Source organism: Barbus barbus, assembly GCF_936440315.1.
Source record: "Barbus barbus genome assembly, chromosome: 35".
Lineage (NCBI taxonomy): Eukaryota > Metazoa > Chordata > Actinopteri > Cypriniformes > Cyprinidae > Barbus > Barbus barbus.
Window position 1 is genome coordinate 1,669,287 of NC_136763.1, and position 21,415 is coordinate 1,690,701.

At 36.2% G+C, this 21,415-nt stretch overlaps 1 protein-coding gene across 2 annotated transcripts in view; it reads left to right on the forward strand.

The window, feature by feature from the left end:
- Positions 1-20,870, forward strand: part of LOC306855444 (protein Shroom2-like) — a 28,020-nt gene extending 7,150 nt beyond the window's left edge. The window contains exons 1-11 of one of the 2 annotated variants that reach the window (XM_079394182.1): positions 9,202-9,483; positions 11,140-11,241; positions 11,599-11,616; positions 12,270-12,401; positions 12,482-14,783; positions 15,061-15,131; positions 15,240-15,794; positions 17,053-17,550; positions 18,090-18,255; positions 18,667-18,939; positions 19,898-20,870. In XM_079394182.1, coding sequence (XP_079250308.1) covers positions 11,150-11,241; positions 11,599-11,616; positions 12,270-12,401; positions 12,482-14,783; positions 15,061-15,131; positions 15,240-15,794; positions 17,053-17,550; positions 18,090-18,255; positions 18,667-18,939; positions 19,898-20,170 — 4,380 coding nt within the window. In that variant the 5' untranslated portion in view covers positions 9,202-9,483; positions 11,140-11,149 and the 3' untranslated portion in view covers positions 20,171-20,870. Of the gene's footprint in view, positions 1-9,201; positions 9,484-11,139; positions 11,242-11,598; positions 11,617-12,269; positions 12,402-12,481; positions 14,784-15,060; positions 15,132-15,239; positions 15,795-17,052; positions 17,551-18,089; positions 18,256-18,666; positions 18,940-19,897 lie in introns of those variants that run through there. The other variant, XM_079394181.1, reaches the window with a different exon arrangement.
- The last annotated feature ends 545 nt before the right edge of the window (positions 20,871-21,415 follow it).

The window sequence follows — 21,415 nt, forward strand, 5'->3', positions numbered from 1 at the left end:
GCAAATGTGTCTCTGGGTGGTTGTCAGGATAACACTATGCAGTTGCTAGGACACTCTGGATGGTTGCCAGGGTGTTGCTATGCATCCAGAGCATCCTAACAAATGGCCACCAAGGGCCACTGGATAGTAACACCCGGACAACCTCCCATAGTGTCCTAGCAACTGAATAGCAAAACCCTTGCAGCTACCCAGAACATCCTACCAACACCCTAACCCACCCTGGCAACCACATAGGTCCACTGCATAGTAACACCCTGGCAACCACCCTGAGCATTCTAGCAAATGCATTGCAACACCCTGGCCAACAACTTATTTTATTTTATTTTATTTTAAAACTGCTCAAATTTGTTTTGATTTGTATTTGTCACATTAAGTTTGTTGTATTCCGTTTGTATGTTGTGTTTGGTTGAAACTTAAGCATGATGTAAATGAATTAAATGTGGCACAGAAAAGCAGCAGAATCCCGCCCTCTGAGCTCCGCTGCAGCTCTCGCTCTCTATTGTGCTGGAGCGTCAGTCTGTGTTTACAGGCGTTACTGCAGAATCACCGTGACGTTTGTGAGTCGCTGACACCATTATTTGACAGAATGGAACAACAGTGGCATCATTATTGTTTGCTGGTTCACGCCGTCACACTAAAGAGGCCCGAGGTCCGGCCATTGTCTGTCGTCACGGCCCCGCTGGGCTTTATATTGCGGGTCTGGGGCCTTTGGGTCATGTTTGCTCTCAAACTGCTGGTGGGCTCCTGTCATCATCAGAGGCCTTCTAGGAATCCTCTGCTTGAGTTCAAGCCCGGTGGGACTAGCTATGTTTCCATCCAAAGATTCGAATTAAACTTATGTGCAAAACTGGAATATCGCATAAAACATTTGCGAATAAAGCACTGTTTCCATCCAACAAGTCAAAGAGAACAAAATCGTCACTTCTCGGTAAACTGGCAGTAAATATCTCTAAGAAAACTAGGAGAAGCCACTGAATATAATAATTTTCATATATGATAAATGACTTGCGTCTCAAAGCGAGCAGACGAAACACAATAAATGCGGTCATTGCTTTAGGAGGTGGATGCTGTGGTTTGGGAACGCAGTCATGTAAGACAATTATACAGAAATACTTTTCAAAAACATTTCAGAACGACCATAACACCATATAGATGCTGTGAATGAGATTGGTCCGCTGCTAGTCAGGTTATCCCGTCTCATAGCGCAAAGTCACATGACTTTTTCGAGGCGCATGGAGGAACTTATTTGGTAAATGTGTTTCCATCGTAGTTTATGCACATTTTTTCTTATCGGATAAAAAGTTTATCCTATTCAAATGTGCGCATAAGTTTTTATGTGCATTTTTTGAATTTATGCACATCTTGGTGTTTCCATCCAGCATTTCTTTTATGCAATATTCCAAAATGCACATAAAAATAGGTGGATGGAAACATAGCTACTGATGGTGGAGGTCTGACGAGTTAATGAACCAGGGGCGTTTCCTCCGAGTAGGCAAGGGAGGCCATGTCTTCTCCAAAAATTGGATGAGAAAATAATAATAATTGGATGAAAAAAATAATACAAAATTAAAACAACAAAAATATTACTAAATATGAAGTATAAAAGTTGTTAGTTTTTATAAAGTAACACTGTCCAACAGCGACACCCGCAGGTAAAGTTACAGCAGAGGCTCGCCTCCCTTCATGCCATTGACTTTAAACAGAGACCCCATTAAGAAAGAAACACATCTTGGATGACATGGGGGTGAATAAATTATCAGGAATTTTTTATTCAGGAGTGAACTAATCCTTTAAGAAGAATTTTGTGTAATGCATCTTTCCCCAAAATGTGCAGTTCTACAGAACTGAGAACCACTCGGTTCAATTTCTGTTGTTTCTAATGTCCTAGAGCAGCTTTATTTGGTCAGTTTCATTCATGCATATTGTACACAAACACATCAGATATTGGTCAGCATTACATTTCTTTTGACAGGACAGACACAAATACCCCATAACATGGTCCTACAGGGCTATCTAGTGGTGCTGGTGAAATCTGCAGGTGTCTTTTAAACCATTAAGTTTAAAAGTGACTTTGAGAAATACAGACAATGCTTTAATTTAAACACTTTAAATATCTGAAATTTGTTGCATCAGATCATGTTTTCTTATGTGCACAAATAGTTTTACATTATTATCATTATATCTGTCATGTTTTAGTATCATTTATATACTATTATAGATTTTATTAATATTTTAAACTTTAAACTAAGTTTTTATTTTTGTATTGAAAAGTTTTACTAATTTAGCTGTTTTTATCATTTTTATTTTTTTAAATGTCTATATAATTTGTGTCCCTGCAGCACAAAAGCAGTCATAATAGCACAGATATATTTGTAGCAATAGCCAACAATACATTGTATGGCTCAAAATTATACATTTCTCTTTTATTAAGATCATGTTCCATGAAGATATTTTGTTAATTTCTTACCATAAATATATAAAAACTTAATTTTTGATTAGTAATATGCATTGCTAAGAACTTCATTTGAACAAGTTTAAAGGAGATTTTCTCAATATTTAGATTTTTCTTTGCACCCTCAGATTCCAGATTTGTATCTCAGACAAATATTATCCTATCATAACAAATACATACATCAGTGGAAAGCTCATTTATTCAGCTATGTTTATTCAGATGATATATAAATCTCAATTTTGGAAAATTGGCACTTAAGGCTGGTTTTGTGGTCCTGGGTCCTTATTATTTTTAGATTTATTTTAATGCATCAAGTTTATTTATTTCTGTTTTTAACATGTCTGTATAGTTTTATTACTTTTAATTCATGTGAAACTAAATAAAAATAAGAAATGTTTATTCAGCGACTAGTTGAAATAAAATTATATCTTATTTTATTTCATTTAACAAAAATGTTTTTTATGGTTTTATTTTTAGTTAACTCTAACAACCTTGCCATCTGTCACAAACAACTTTTTGTCTTCATTTTCAACAAACACTTTACAGACTAAACTAAAATGTGAAGTGTCTGTGCATTCTTCTTTAAAACAAATGACATTTGTTTAATATGTTGCATTAATTAATGCAATGAAATATTTATGTTAGTTAAATGTCCAAGATCTTTTATAATGCTACTGCAATGTACATAGATACTGAAAGTTTGCAAAAAATACTTGCTAGTTTCATAAAAAAAATAAAAAATAATAATAATTAAATTCTCAAATTTCCTGTATTTTTGAACTAAAGACTGAAACGTCTGACACATTTTTTATTCTGGCTTCACAGCACCGGTCATCGGATGTTTTTATGGACATCAGACTGGATTCAACTTAAATACTCATAATACAGTGTTAGGATGGTAGTGACTTTATCAAACTTTTTAAAGTGGATGAATGAATTATGTACAGAAATGCAAAAGTCATCAAGCATATGATAAAACATAAAACTCAAATCAGTTTGATGAATACTACAGTAACAGAGTCCCGTCCAGCTCATGTGATCTAAGTCGATGTTGACCTGAACCCTGAATCCAATTACTCACAGCAAAGATTTACCAGGAGGAAAACAACAGACACATTTACACACAGCCAGATAAGATAATATTTGCATACTTTAATTCTGGAGATGTTGTGCATATGAGATATGATTTCCAGGTCAGATATATTTAATCGTGATGTCTGTGTAAGACTGTGTGTTTTACTATAATCTCCCCCTCTGCTTAGAGAAATGGATGAGTCTGTTGGCTAGGTGAGTTGTGATTGGCTGCTGGCCGTGAGCTCATTGTTTTTGCTGCTGGTGTCTGGAGCCCAAACGAACGAGGCTGAACTCTATTATGGAGACGCAAACTCTGATACGCTAGATTCACATCAACAGGTATCTGCTCTTTAAGCTCTCGAAGTCATTTTACACACCTTTACCTGTACTTTATGTGTGTATATTTGCTTTGTAGTTTATGTACGCAGATTTACATGTTTGATACCCAGATACTTCCAGTTGATTTGTTAATAAAATTTGAACCATCATTAAAACCATCATTAATGATATAAAAAACTGATTAATTTTTATATCATTAAAATACTATTATATTTTTAAATAATGTTTTTAATTAGACATTGTTTTTATATTTTCTGTTGTCACTTTAATTTTAAAGTTGTAGTTATATATATTTATGGTAACTAGCTTTGCTTTAAATATAAAGGTAACACTTTACAATAAGGTGTCATTTATTAACATTAATTAATGTATTAACTAACATGAACAAACAATGAACAGTGCATTTATTACACTATTTATTAATCTTTGTTAATGAAAATACAGTTGTTCATTGTTAGCTCACGGTGCATTAACTAATGTTAACAAACACAACTTGTGAATTTAATAATGCATCAGTAAACGCTGAAATTAACGAAGATTAATAAATGCTGTAGAAGTATTGTTCGTTCTTAGTTCATGTTTACTAATGTTGTTAACTAATGTTAATAAATGGAACCTTATTCTAAAGTTTTAATATAAATTATTATTTATTTCAAGTAGCAAATGTTTTTTTTTTATATTTTTAGTTTTAGGTACAATAAATACTAAATAACTAATAATAATTGTGTTATGATATAAAAGTCTGGTGACGCCCCAAATAAATAATTATTTACACATTTAAGTAATTTTATTTTATATGCACATAAATGTACAGTGTGTTAATTTTATTTATAATAATTACAGCTTAATCTTTATTTAAATGTGAGTTCATAAGAGACCTATATAAAATAATATGTCAGAATGATATTATACAGATTAGACCAATGCTATTTTAGCATTACTATTAGTTTTTATTTTTAGATTTAGCATTTTTATTTTTACTTTAGTGACAATTTGAGGAATTTTGTTGCATTTTTGTCATTTTTATTATTTATTTATTTAAAAAATATATTTCAACCTTATTTTAGTTTATTTAATTTTAAGTAGGAAAAAAGGGTTTTGATGGTTTTAGTTGTAGTGGACTATAATTAACCCTGGACTGGATGTGTTTGTGGTCTCGTGGTCCTCAGTTGCCGTGACACCTGCTACATCATGAGCTGCTGATTTGAGACGCTGCCGTATTTAGAGAAACCGCTGGAGCTGATCTCGTACGGCCTGTCGATTGGAGAGGTGGAGGTTTGGTTTTGTCCTCAGAATGATTCAGGAGTTGGTTAGAAAAGCTGGAATGTAATTGCTTGTATGCTTCTCTTTCACAACTCAGGAGGCTTAAAGGTGTTAACGTTTTGCCTCAGAAAATAATGAGAAAGACAAAGTAGTTGACAGTAAAAGTAGAGCTTTACAATGATTGTGGCGAGCAACTCAGATCATTTGGGGATAAATAATCTTTGAGTTCACAATTAGAGACTTTAGGCAAGAAACTACAGACAAAACCATTGTTTTTTTTCATGCACTGGTCAGATTTCAATAACAAGACATCTTTAAAAGTGTTTTTCTCCACTTCAGCATCTTCTTTACTTGCACCAAATTTTACAGTTTTATTTCCATCTACATCTAATATTGGCACCCTTGATAAACATGAGCAAAGGCGGCTGTGAAAATAAATCTGTATTGTTTATCCTTTTGATCTTTCACTCAAAAAATTCACAAAATTCTAACCTATCATTGAAGTAAATAATTGAAAGTGGGGAGAAAATCTCATGATGAAATAAATGTTTTTCAATGAATGTTGGCCACAATTATTGGCACGCCTAGAAATTCTTATGAGTAAAATATGTCTGAAGTATATTCCCATTCATATTTACAACATGAAATTATCCAGCCATGACTTCCTGTTCCACAGGATTATAAATATGAGGAACACAAAGACCAAATTCCCTTAATCATCCATCACAAGGAGTAAAACCATAGAATATATTTCTGATGTGCAAAACAAGATTGTTGAGCACAAAATAGAAAGTGACTGTAAGAAAAGAGTCAGTAAAGCATTGAAAATCCACATTTCCATCCTGTACTGGCTTCTGTTGTCAGATGGAACTAAAAAATGAGCTTTTTAGCAGCAAACCCACCAGATGAGTTTAGTACAAACAGGGATAAAAAGTACCCCATGTCCACGGTTAAATATACTGCTGGATCTTTAATGCTGTTTAATCTTATAATGGGCCATGTTTGGATCTTCCAGCCGTACAATAATCCAAAACAAACCTCAAAAACAACACAGAAATGGGTCACTGAGCACAAAACCAAGCTTCTGCTGGCCATCCAAGTGCTCTGAACTGAACCCTGTAGAAAATGAGTGAGGTGAACTGAAGAGAAGAAGCTGTGAATCTGAAGGATCTGGAGTGATTCTGGATGAAGGAATGGTCTCTGATCTCTTGTCAGGTGTTCTCTAACCTCATCAGGTGTTATAGCAGAAAACTCAGAGCTGTTATCTCGGGAAAAGGACGTTGCAGTAATTGGGTGCCAATAATCATGAGATTTTCTCCCCACTTTCAATTGTTTTATTTCAATGATAGGTTAGAATTTTGAGAATTTTTTGAATGAAAGATAAAAAGGATAAAAAATGCAGATTTATTTTCACAGCCGCCTTTGCTCATGTTTACCACAGGTGCCAATATTAGTGGAGGACTACTGTATATTCTGAAGGTTTTTGCTGAGGGGTGTATTCATATATCATTCAGACTCATTTATACATTTTATCCCGAAGAAACAGGGTGCAAATGTATTTTTTCAGTCTGTTTCACAGTATTTTCTAATGTATGGAGTGATAAAAAGAGAAATCCAAAATCCCCTCAGTAAAAACCTTTAACTCTAATATATCAACCAAATCAAACAATAATTTTAAATCTGGCTTTATCTTCTGAAAATTTGTGCATATTTAATTCAATATTTGTATATGTATGTGGATATGCCTTATTTGTATATTTTAAACATAATATTTCCGAAAACTTGCAATACAAAACACTATTTGCAGTTCATAATGTAAACAATCAAATGTAGATTATGGTACACATTTGTAACCCTATTGACCCTAGTATTTAACCCTATGTAGTGTCTTTGTTTAGCTTGTTCTCAGTAGTGTTTGTGCTGATGTTTGCTCTCAGGATTGTGGAGTTTGAGCTTTAACTCTCGCTGTGAGATTGCTCTAGAGATCTCTCTTCTCAGATAGTCTGTGTTTGTGTCATTTTTTATTTTTTTTTGCGCTGGTGTCCTGCGAGAAAACACACTTCAGTTGCTGTTTTTGTCACTTCACTCTTATTGTTTTGCCCTTTTCGACTTTTTTACCTTAAACAAAACTTGTTTTGTGAAATAAAGTTTCATTTCTCAGTCTCCTTTTCAAGTTTATTAGGTTTTAGCTTCACATCAAACTCATTGACAGTATTATTTGAGTTACAGCTTGTACAGTGTGTGTGTGTGTGTGTGTGTGTGTGCGTGTGTGAAATTTATAGTAAAAATGGCAACTGTGTGGAAGAAAAATTGAATTTTCACTCATAGATTGCAAGTCAATTTCACAAACAAATACAAAGAAGTGGCAAGTAACACACTGGATTAAACATGAAAGTAGAAATATTTATATACTCCAATAATCTTTGTTTTATTAACAGAAACTAAAAATATTTTCTATGTTGTTGCAGGATTTTAAATTGTACAGATTGAGTTTAAATTTACAGTAAAAATTTGTATTTCCTTAACTGAAATAATGTTAATATGGCTGTGTTTTCTTTTATAATATACTGACAACCACCATAAAGCACAGGCAGTAAAGAGAAACCGCATGATGAATCAAGTTCAGCTGAGGAGAATACTAATAGACAAGAGATGCATACAAGACTCCATCATGGAAACACATTTAACAGCATAAGATGTAACACAAAACCCTCATTTACAAAACTGATAATAATGAAAAAACATCAAATGTAAAGGGTCATACAAGCAATTGTCAATTTACGTTTTTTCACTGTAAATTATAAGATCACTTCCAAAAACTGTATATTTTACTGTAAAATTACATGAAATGTCCCATTAGATCTAATCCAGATTATTAACCTCTTACTGTTGCATCTGACAGTCTCTTCCTGTTAAAGTGGTGATTTTTACAGCGTATGCATTGAAAGGCGAGTGTATTGTGTGTTGGGCTCTGTGTGTCTGGATGAGGAGTAATCTCTGCTGATTATCATGCGTTTCTATTGTCTGGCTTCAGTCCTGATCGTCACTCTGACTCAGCTAACGAGGATTCAGTGCTTTATTAACACCCTGATTCACCAGCTGAGATGTTTTCATAGTGTTCAGTTTCTTCAATAAATGCTGTGTTTGTCGCTCAGAAATACTGATTGTCGGGGATTCGTCAACATTAATTATAAAAAACATTTATACACGATTAAAATGGAGTTTAACAGTCTGATAGCACCTCTTTTGCATTTTAATTTAATTTTACATTCATTTAATCTTTTTGAATAGCATATTTTACCAATATAATTTGAGTGGAGTGTTGAAAAATAATAACGATGAAGTTTTGAATGTTTTCTTAACCCCTTTAACTCAATTATTAACATATGTTTTATTTAAAATAAATAAAAATTAGAATTTTATTCTTAATTAAATTAATACAAACAAAACAAAATCACCTCTGAATATGGTGACATAAAACATTTAGACAGTACGGTTACTTGATGTATTATTTATCATAAGTAGATTTACATTCATTTTATATATATATATATATATATATATTAAAGTCTATTTTTTTATTATTATTATATTATCTATTGTTACTAATTATCTATTTTAATTATTTTTATCCTTAAGTAGATTTACATTTTATTAATTATTTTATTATTATATTATTTATTAATTATTAATATTTATTTTGTATTTATTTGTTGTTACTTTATTTTTGACTTTCTATTTTAAATGTTTACTTTTTATATTTTATTTATTTATATTTACTTATTTATTTATGACTATTTTAAATGTTTATTTATTAAGTAGATTTACATTTATTATTTTAGTTATTTATTATTAATTCATATATATTTTTATTGATTTATTACTTGTCTATAATGTTTTTATTGATTTATTTGTAATGTTTATTTGTCTATATTTCAGCTTATTTGTTCTTAGTTCTGCTTTCATGCGCTCATGATGTGTGACAGACCTTCAGCCAATCAGATCAGCAGATTTGGGAGCGTGCTACTATAATACTCCTCACTCCTCCCTGTTTAAGACGTCTATAGTCTCTTAAGGAAATCTGCTGTTGACTGCATGGGTCAGTCACATACTCGCTGTTTGTGTTGTTTCAGATGCTTCGGTTGCATCATACTCAGAGTTTAACCTACATTAGCTGTTAAGTGCAGGTCTTTCCACATGCCTTGAGATTTCTAGAGGTTCGTTTGAGTCCATGTCTTTAAAATCAGAGGAATGTGACGGCTGGAAAAATAAGCTGAGGAAAGTTAGTGCAGTCAAGACGTTAATTAAAACAACTTTTTTCACACTTTAAACCAGGTTTACCGTGAAGAAACTTGGTAAGTTTGACCATATTCTTCAGCATATTAATGTTTTGTTCTTTGTAGTGTTTGTTGTCATGCATTTCTCTATTTTGCTCTACAAAAACAATCCTGTATATGATGTAAAATTGAGTTAAAGTTCAAATGTGTGTGTTTTTCCGCCAGATCACCTCTGCTTGAGAGATCAGCTATTTTAGCTAGAATTGAGTTAGGCTGCAAGGTTAGTCTTTTATTTTATTTTCAGCTTGCTTTGACAATAAAGCAAGCATCATGTTTTGCAATGGCTACTCTCTTTTTAAAAAAGTGTTTTTTCTGTCTACCTGACATTTGCATTTGTGTAGTGACTTGCACCAAAAGACTCAAGTTTTGTTGTGTTTTTCTTGACCTGAAAGAGTCACTGTCATCTTCACCTGATTACATAAACTGCATCGATATTGAATATTTTTCTAACAACAACATAATATAGGATTAGTGCAATAATTTTTACATTTTAGTATAATTTAGATACCATTAGTTTTTGTCATTTTTAGTTGTTTATATACTTTTTTTTAAATTAATTTTTACTTTAGTTGTATATGTTCTGTTTTTATTTTAATTTAAAGTTTAGTCATTTTGTTTTTGTCATTTTTAGTAGTTTATATATATATATACAGTATATTATATAAATACTGATGTCTATATAGTTTTTGTAAATTAATTTTTTACCTTAAGTACACCAAGTTAAACTAAATTAAAATGAGAAATTGGCTGAAATAACATTTTTTATATTTTATTTTATTTCAACTAACAATTAATATTTTTAATCAGTTTTCAATTTTCATTTTAGTTACAGTTTTAGTAAACTAGCTGAAATGAGTTTTTTGTAATACTGTATTTTATTTCAGTTACTATTTAAATAACTTTTTAAAATGGGTTTAAAGTTAGTCTCAGTTTTAATTTAAGTTAACTATAACCCTGCTCCCACACAAGTCTTGATCTGACGTATGGGTCATTATTCGGACACATTATTCTCTCAGACAGACAACAGATGGAGAAGAATGTGTAGCTGCTCATCTTCCTTTGTGACAGATTAAAAGACTGTAAGCTCCCATTGATCACATGCGGTCGCTCCTCTGTTGGTCAGCATATGGTGGCTTCTGTCCATCCGGAAACAAGCTTTACCCCAGTTACCCCAAGCAGACTGGAAATTAATTAGTGAAGCGTGCTTGTTTTATGTTATAAACACAGTAGAAGTGATGATGGTACACTTTCATCACAATATGAATAGTGCAGTAGATGAGGCTAATACTGTATCATCTGTAATACAGTATTTTGATATTATATATATGATTAATTTATTGTCTTTTATTAATAATTTTTTTTACAAAAATGAATTGCCAATTATATATTTTATATATATATATATATATATATAGTGCTGTCAAACGATTAATTGTGATTAATTGAATAATTAACGAATTGAGTCACTGCACATATATTTTTATATACCACATTTTATTTATTATACCATCTTGTGCATTTAGCAGACACTTTTATTCTTTATTTTATAGTATATTATTTAATTGCATTTTATTTATTTACTTGTTTGGCAAAAATGAATGTTTATTGTACAACAATTCATAATCTTTTATGCTTCAGTCATTCTATATATATTGTTTTCTTCTTGTTGTTCAGGAAAATTAAAATGGTGGATATTGTAATGCAAACAATGCCTGCAGAAAGTGAAGTACATGTGGCCAGGAACTTTCTCACCAAGATTTTGAGAAGTTCAATGAGGTATAGTGCAGCTGTTGGCCTCTGTCTCGTGACCCCAGCCCTGCATGACCCTGTAGTGATCACCCATCGGCCGGTCCGTCCCGGCCAGACCCCGAGTATCACATCCTTTGCCATGTGCCGTCTTAGCTGTAGCTGTGCTGTTCACGTGCGAGATGGGGATTATATGCTTAAACTGATTATCATGTGTCATTTTCACTGGCTTCTGTAGAACCTGTGAGCGTCAGTGCAGCATCTTCAGTGTTTCCTGCTGTCTTGTTGATGTGTGTTGATCATAAGTCAAAAATAAACTAATATTCTGCTTGTGTTTATTGTGTTGATCTGATTTCCCCCTCCTTTTCCACCTCACATGCATTTCAGGAAAAACCGCTTCAAAGGGTATGTCACTTGCTGCTAAATGAATGAAGGACTGCATTATATTATTCACAATTCATGATATTTAAAATTAAACAGATCTCTTGGAGCAGAAATATCCCTGATAATCTGAATATAACTAACTTAGCTTATCTAACTTAATAGTATTAATTTTTAATTTGAAATAAAGTTTTTGCATTTTATTCTTTAATAATTCATACAAATATAATCCAACAGGCCTTTTAGACATAGAGCTGGTATTTAATATGGTAAAATTCTGTATTCATCATGTTTATTTATCATATGTAGATTTAAATTTATTTATCTAGTAAATGGTAATATGATTTATTTCTATTTATCTATTTCAAATGTTTATTTGTCCTTATTTTTAACCACTTGTATAATTGACACGCAAAGTATTATTGCAATTTCTAGAAGTCAGAAGTTAGTAAGAGCTTTATAACCAAGTATGTTTACACACACAAGGAATTTGACTTGGCTTCCAGTGCGGAAGAAAGTACAGACATAGTGCAAACATACATGATAGTGCAGATATACATAGGAGTTAAGACCAATAGAATAAGACTAAACTGGAAGAGTAGTCTAGAAGATTCACAAAGCTCTAATTTAAAGCTAAAATTGATTTTCATTAGTAAAGTTTTCTATTTTTATTTCAGGAGGAATGAATCGTCATGTAGACCTTATTCATGGCACTCCGCTAAATCCACAGATAACCCCACCATCGACACCCCCAAATCTGAACCTAACCCTGTAGCTGACCCCACCTGGCAGACAAAATATGATGCAGGGTGAGATTCTGAGGGTTTATATGTAATTGATATAAATTGAACTCCAATCAACATAATTAATTTGCTTTGTTTCATACCAGGTCACCCTCAAAAGACTTCACCAGCTGTTGGGGACAGACCAATCTGCAACAAGTATCCTGCCAGTTCAGCTCTGTGGGAAATATGGAAAGTGTAGCGCCCTCATCTCACGCTTTCTCAAAAGAGCAGCCTTTATTGAGCAAACCCAGTGGTGGAGCAGATCACCCAGTTCTTGAGAGTGCCATCAGCAATCCATCAGCAAACAATTTCAAACCTACTACTGACCATAGTGCACCTCGAGCTGTCGCTAGCACAGAAGGGATGTTTTATAGAGTCATTCCCAGTGATCTAGGAGTTCCCAATGACTGCCATAGATACCCACAGACCCCAATTGGTAATGGTGGACGAGTGAGTCCCAGTGTGGAGGAGCAAGCTAGCTCCAAATTCTCCTCCAATGGGAGATCCAACCATAGACCTGTGTGGCATATCCCTGAGAACAAGATTTCCACTACTCAAGCTCCTTCTCCACCGTTGCGTAGTGATAGTTTCACTGCCACTAGAGTTCATGAGAAGAGCTTGGTGGGATCGTTCCCTGAAGGACTTTCTGTTTATCCGCCACAGAAACCTCACTGCAGAGCTGTGGACCGACAGTTGGACGGGCATGAAGCGAGACACGGCTACAATCCACCTCTAAAAAAGGACTTTCTTCAGCCGTATCTTCAGGTTGAGGACTACCCTAATCAGGTAAACCCTACTAAACTCTTTTCCAAGTCAAGCATTGATGTTAGACAAGGCCAGAACCCATTTACATATGAACTTCAGCATCAGAGACAGCACAGCGATGATAGTACCTTTTCTGCATACCCCAACTCTGCAAGTTCAGCAAAGACCCCAAGTGTTGGGAACTACTACCGAAGTCTTCAAGATTTGCCCACCAACACCGGCAGTCGAAACCAAACCAGAACCTCCATGGCCTTTGACCCTAACCATGAGGGCCAGGCTCATTTCCGTTACTACTGCATCACTGCCCAGCAGCCATCCTTGGAATCACCTCCACAGGGTTGGATGGGAGATGAACGGAGGTCTGAAATGGGAACCACCCAAGTTGCCATAAACAGAACCTTTGTTGGTTCTCAAAAGGTTGTAAAGACAAAGTATACCCAGCCGTACCTCAGTGTACCTGAGAGCAAGAGCTCCAATGGTTACAACAAACAGGCCATCAGTCCTCCTTTATCTCAAGTCACGTCCCCTGTACCAAATCATCTGATTTCAAAGTCCAGCTCCGGAGAAAAAGAGACTCCAAAGAAGAAAGATGGAGTTAAGCCGCAGCCTTCCAGGCATGTACCAAATCACCAGACGGAGCAGAAGAACTCTGTGTCCACTTACCACCAGGACAATCCATGGATCAGCAAGCAGGATCACAAGATCTGTCCACACAAGACACCCATGTTGCACTCTTTGGCCCAGGAGAGCAAGAAGATGGCAGAAAAATCGGTAACAGCCAAAGGAGGAGGTCAAGAATCAACTGATGCCATCGGTGACAAACAGGGAAGACGGAGTGACCGCTATGCCACGACTCTGCGCAACGAGATCCAACAGAAGAGGGCCCAGCTTCAGAAAAGCAGAAGTGCCGCTACCTTGACCTGCTCAAGTGAAGTTGAGGAGGACTCTGACATCTGGAAGTCCAATGAGACCTCCACATCATCATCTGATGGTTCCTTCACCAACACTTACAAGGATCATCTGAAGGAAGCCCAAGCAAAAGTTCTGAAGGTCACATCGTTTATGAGGAGGGACCTGGAACTTCCTGGGAACGAAGTTGCGCTGGGTCAACTTCCCAAAAAACCTGGTCCTGTTCAAGGGCAAGTCACCCGCATTGGGGGGCGTAAAAGGATTCCCATGGATAAAAAGATACATTCCTTCTCTGAACCGGACAAGATCAATGAAGTAGGAGTTGAGGATAAGGCAGCTGGGTCCTTTGTGGACCGATATAAGTTCTTCCAAGGTTCCTGCAAACCAGTTCTCCAAAAGCCCATTCCAAAGCAAACCCTGCTAAGCCCCACTGAAGACCACAGTGAGAGAAAGACTAGATTAACTGGAGACAGTGAAAGCATCCGTCAGTCTCCCTTAAAACAGAGTAAATCAAGTCATGCTGACCTTAATACAGAAGAGCAACAACGGCTCGGTACATTTGCAGAATATGAAGCTACATGGAACATGCAGAAGAAGCCAGTGGAAAGAAGAACAACAGGCAGATATCGTTCAGCTGAAAACATCCTGGACTCAGGCTTGGAGGAATCAAACATCACAGTGTGTGTTCATGAAAGATCCCGTTCCTCCCCTTCTGCTGACTTCTACGGACAGGTAAGAAGATTCTTTGTTTTGTCATGATACTGAAAATGTCTTTGGTGGTCTTTTCATAAAGTTGTTAATTGAACATGGTCTACATTTCATTAGATGCACCATGTTTTCTCTGCAGAAGCAGATGTTTGAGAGGTTGTATTGTGTGGTAATAGTCATATAGAGTTTGCTGCTGGCACAGTGGATTAAGATGGGTGATATGATCTTTAAGAAGGGCTAGTTTGTCCTTCAGGTAGAAGAATCTTTGACATCTGTGTAAACGGATCCACATTTCTTTCAGAAAATCCCTCTGCCACCCAGAAAGTCTCCTGTTGAATCTCCTCCTGAACCCAAGGACCAACATATCGCTAGGTTAGGATTTCTTGTCTTTACGAGCAATCTGAAATGATTATATTTTCAGTGATTTGCTAATATACAGACTGATAATTAGTGTGTTTTATTGTAATTTTAACATCACAGTGTATCCGAAAGAGAGGATGGTCCACTCAACATCTCCGAGCCTCTAAAATCCATCACACTGAACGTTCTGGAAAGTGATGTGGCGCCTCTTTCTTCCAACCAGAAACCCAAACTTGATGCCAAGCATTCTCCACCATTCTTCTCACACCTTCTCCAGGTTCCAATGTCAGAGCAGCTGTTTCCTAAAAACAAAAGTCCTGAACCGCTGAGGTCTGCCCAACCCAAACAGCCGGAAACTACATGCCCTTTCAGAGCCTCCCAGGAAGTTAGGATTCAGACCTCTTCACCTGAGCCAACTCAAGGACCATGTCCTTCAGGACATCTGGAGAGAGACAAAAGCCCAACCGCTTCACCAGAGGACAGTCAGAGATCAGACACTGAGGGGATGTTATCATACACTCTACATCTTTTAGGTCATTCCTCCATTTCTCCCAAGCAGAACGTTGACCTGACGGTAACCTCAGCTAGCAGAACACGTTCTCCGTCTCCTCAGTTCTCTCCTCAGAGGCTCACAGATGAACCACCTGCAACTGTGCAGAAAAAGGTTCCATGCAGGTAAGTAGAGTTTTTGATACTTTTAAGACAATAGGGGCTTTCGTACCAGAGGATTCTTTTCATAGTTCCTAGAACTATTACCGGAAGTTCCCGCTTTTTGGCATATTCGCACCGCAGGAACTAGGAACGGTTTTAGTTCTAGGAACTCCGTTTGGGGGAACTAAATTAGCTCCTACTTCAGCATAGTGTCTAAAACAGTTCTATAGGAACTATCAGTTACGTAAGTGTACGCTGACTGGCTAAACGCATACAAAACACCGGCTACCCAGCATTTTTAAAAATATCTACTCCACAAACATGGAAAACAGCAATAACGGCATTTACCTGTTATCTGCAGCATTGTGTTATTTTCTTAGCCTCGATGATGTGTAAAGGCCATTGCACACTCAGTCTGAATTTTTCGTCTGAAATTTTTGCATGTTGAAAAATAAATACGACCTCACATTGTGTCAATCACATTTACACACTGCCTCTGAAACTTTCATCCGTCATAAAAAAATTCAATTCGGGTTAAATTTTCTGTGTTTTTCGCATCCGTAGCAAGCATTTTGAGAGGTGTTTTGACAATTCAGAGCCACCGTACAAGAAAACGCCAAAATCCAGAATGTCGATTGTCAAGTTCATCCACTTCGTCTCGCAGCACAAAGCACCGTAAAGATCCTTGCACACAGAGTTCACAGAAATTGGTGGTCTTTCTAATATGTGGCTCTAGTGTTGCTAGCATCAAACTGAGCCACTGACATCCTGAAGTAAACTTTGAATCGCCCGTGATAATCCTGCTGCTCTCCTCTCCTTCCTCTCTCAGGATTGGATGGACCCAATATTTCCTTTCTTTTTCTCTTTTTGAGAAGCGAGAGGACAACAAAATCATCCTCACTGCTTGAAGACTCCATAACTGTTTTGTGAATTTTTTCGCAACTGATTTATTAATACGCATCGGACTCAGTGTGCAATGTGTCTGTGCGTGACAAATTTTTAGGATGACAAATACGAAAAAATGCACAAAAAATACACAACAAAAACAGCTGCGATCACAGCGTGCTCCATTCATCGGTTGTTGATGTTTGTAAATAAAGACGTCGCTGTTGGCTGTTGCTGGCGCAAATACAACCAGGAAAACGGCCCGAGGGAGATATTGGTTCTCTAGGAACCACCCTGCTGGCTAGTTTCTAGAACTACATAGCTGTGGACGATTAATCGACCTATATTTAGACATTTTAAGATGATAATTGTTGCCAATTTTTGTTCCCTATTGCAGTAATAAGATGGAGGAAACATCAGAGCCAAACACTGCTGGGCGGAAGGTCCCAATACAGATTGTCTGTACAGAAAACAGTTCAGAGAGAGAAAACCGAAACTATCTGCCACATGGTGAATCATCTGGAGGCTCTGAGGTTCCTAAAACTGGCCAACTAAAAAAACTAGATTCTCCAGAGCAATCGAAGTCACCGTTTATTGCCTACACTCGCCCGGATCCAAGTAGAAATGCAGAACATCAGACTTACAAGATGGTACAAGACAATAAAGTGTGGGTGAGGAGCAATGGTGTGGGCGAACACTCAGAGGAGGACCTGAAACGAGAAGAGCTGGCCAGAGATATCATGGGGAAGGACAAGAGTCTGGTGGACATCTTGGATCAGAGTAAGATGAAGACAACCATGGATCTAATGGAGGGAATATTTCCACAGGGGGAGCAGCTCTTGGAGAGGAGGAAAGCAGCCTCCAAACAGACATCCCCCAAAAATACACCGCAGAGGTACGCCTGAGAATCTCACAGAAACAGGTCCAGTCTTCACATTATGTAAATTACATAATTAGGCATTTTTGGTAATGAGCATTATGGTGGTAAATGTGCATAATGCAGAAAAAGCTAAGATTGGTCCTAAAACATGGTGCATTTAAAATATGGTTAATCAAAATGTAATTTCTTATTTATTCCTTATTTTGGGTGAAAAATAACCCAGGTTATGATTTAACATTCATTTATGATTCACCCAGTTGAAAATGTGACATTTTCTGTTTTGTCATGTCTCATTTATTTTTCATCATAAGCGTTACCTAAATGATTTGAAGCCTATAATCCGTTTTACCTGCGTTGCATTGTTTTTTCTTTTAGTAGATCATCTGTTTTATGACACCAGTTACAGCTTTAGAGTGAAAACCATACACTACTGCCCTCTACTGATACACACATATAGCATGTATAATGTATTTGGCTTTAAATCTGTGACTCTGTTTCGTGTTTGAGAATCATTAAACTGCATTTATATAGGGATTTTTCTTTGATTTCTGCAGGGTGGAGGACAATTTGGCATCATCAGTGTCATTAGTGAGCAGTTCGTCGTATTATAGCACATCTGCACCTAAAGCAGAGCTGCTTATAAAGATGAAGGACATGCAGGAACACATGGAGGAACAGGATTCAGAGGATGAACTTGATTATGACCTGTCTAGCAAGAAGGTACAGCGTTTATGTCCGTTTTGTTGTTTGGTTTTTACTTTTATTGTGTTGGACTGGTAGCCCCGCCCAAAGGGTTGCTCCACATATAACAACTGATTGGTTGTAACTTTGTCAAATTTGTTCATATTTTTTGCTTTCATCAAGAACAGAAAAAAATAGCTGATTATTTGATCTGGTAATGATCTGCATGTTTATCAGTGATACATAAATCACTTTGAGTGCAGAACATTTTACACTATTTACAATATTTTTCAAACATCCACATAAATATGTTCAGTATAAAAACAATTATGTTTATTCTGTTAAGCAGCTCTGCACTAATAACATATGTATGTCAGGATTGTAATACATCTCTCAGTTATACGTTTAAAATGATTTAAGTGTGTCTTTGTCATGTCTGTCTGTCTGCAGCAAGAGTTGATAGACAGCCTAAGTAAGAAGCTGCAGGTGCTGCGAGAGGTGCGTGAAAGCCTGCAGGAGGACATGCAGGACAATAACGTTCTGGGAGAGGAGGTGGAGGCCACCGTACAGACTGTCTGCAAACCTAACGAGCTGGAGAAGTTTCGCATGTTCGTCGGCGACCTGGACAAAGTGGTCAGTCTGCTGCTGTCGCTGTCCGGTCGGCTGGCCCGCGTGGAAAACGCCCTGAACAACCTGGAGGAGGGAATATCAGTGGACGAGAAGGTATAAATGAGATGCATGTGAAATATTATTTTCATTTTCTTCTGTTTCATCATCCAATTTGTTGGAGTTCTGTCAAAAAACATGAGAATAATGTCTCTAAATTCAATTTTATATGATGGAACTGCACTGTATCAGTCAAAAGTTTGAAGATAATTGACTGATTTAGTCCTATGGTTTTGTACAGTAAACAACATTCAGGTACATTTCGACTGAGAAATGTGAGAACGTATAAATGAGATGCGTGTGAAATATTATCTTTTCCTTTTGTTTCATACAATGCCAAGCAAATGACACACGGACAAAAATACATTTAGCGTGGCCACAAATTAGGAATCCGTTCCCACCACTTATTAATTAGTTCCCTCGTTTCGTAAATCGTTGCCATGTTGTACTAGTTTCTTTCATTTTAATAGATCGTGGCCATATTGTAATAGTTTGTTCCTTCATTTTAGGAAATCGTTGCCACGTTGTAGTCTCCCATTTTAACAAATCGTAGCCTCGTAGTACTAATTTGTTCCCTCGTTTAGTAAATCATAACCATGTAATACTAATTTGTTCCATTGATTTAGTGAATATTGGCCACTTTGTACTAATTTGTTTACTCGCTTTAGTAAATCATGGACATGTTGTACTAATTTGTGTTTTTGTTTTAGTAAATTGTTGCTAAGTCATAATTCGTTCCCTCATTTTAACAAATTGTAGCATGTAATACTATTTTTTTTTCGTGAATATTGGCCACTTTGCCCTCATTTGTTTCTTCGCGGTAGTAAATTGTGGCCACCTTGTCAAAGAAAATGAAATGAATGTCTCTGAATTCAACTTTATGATTTTATTCAAAAGTTTGGAGATATTTGACTGAATTGGTCCTAATTTGAGAAATACGTTCTAGCAGACAGAAAAAAAACACAATTTCTGAATGTTTTGAACAAGAAACGATTCTCGTGTGTCATACTTTCAGCACACTTTGACTGAGAAACGCAAACTGCTGATTCGCCAGCATGAAGACGCTAAAGAGCTGAAGGAGAACTTGGACCGAAGGGAGCGTCTGGTTTATGAGATTCTGGCCAGTCACTTCAGCGAAGAGCGTCTCGCAGACTACCGGCACTTCGTCAAAATGAAGTCAGCGCTCATCATTGAGCAGCGTAAACTGGAGGACAAGATCAAACTGGGTGAAGAGCAGCTCAAATGTCTGAAGGACAGTCTGCCGCTGGACCAGAGACTGCTGTACTGAACCATACTGAACTCTGGACTGGTCTAGACCGGACTGGACGATGTTAAGTTCAGCCTGGACTCACAGACTCTTGTTGGCAGAAGTATTTCATATCTGCTTGTGTGCATTGGATAGATTTATTACCATCAATGCAAAATCATTCTTAATGCTTTTCATTGATTCCAGTTTTCTTTAATGTAGAATCTTAGTGAATTCATGCTTTGAATCCGCTCGTGTTTTCAGGGATGTGCTGTATAAAAATGTCTCCAGGATCTTTTCTACCTGTATATTGTACACGTTTAATTTATTTTTCTGCGGAAAGCTAATGGTGCTATTAACTGAAAGGATAGATCTGCTTAGATCCACACTGAAAGCTGTACTCATTTTCATGTAAATGTTTTACACTTTTCTGTTTGTTTTTTTAACTTCATGATATATATATTTAACTTATATATAAAATACACCATCATTAATTGAAAGGGAGGTTAATAATATCTCTACTCATATCTAAAATATGAACCTGTGAACCAGAAAAATAATTTGTGATATACTGTTTGTAAACACGCTTGCAGTGCACTTCTGCTGCAATAGATTGGAATAAAAATAAAAATATATATTGCAACTTTTGTTGTAGCTCTTCATAGTTATGGATGGCATCCAGTTCATTTATCTGTCTGATATCACACTTGCTCCAAGGAAATGATTCATAAATATTTGCTGTAAACAAGAATATACTGAAGTTACTTCCTGACTCGATCTGGAGCCACCCTCATGATGTTATGATCTTTATGAGTCGCTGTGTTTTCTGATATGAGGCGAGTGATCTCAGACTCCTCATTGTTTGAATTTATGATGTTGACAGTGATCATGAGCCGTGGTCAATCATTCACAGAAACATATTCACCACATATTTGAGCAGGATTTCTGAGCAGCAGGAAGTTGAGTTTCAGACGGTTTCCAGTCCAGCACCGAGCGCTGAAGATGAAGATGAAGGAAATGCTCACTTGTACATCGAGAGAAACTCACGGATCAGTGGATTGGGTGCTGATATGGTAATATGATCATTTCATACTTTTAATTATTTATTTTTAACTTTAATATGATTTGATGCATATTTATTGAAAATAATATTTTAAGATGTCCATAAAGAGCTTAAAAAAAAGGAACGACAATGTTTGAAAGACAGTTTTATATAAAGTCAGTCTGCATTTCATCGAGTTGTAATGTAAAATGCAAACAGTGAAGTATCATGTGTCTTGTAAGAAG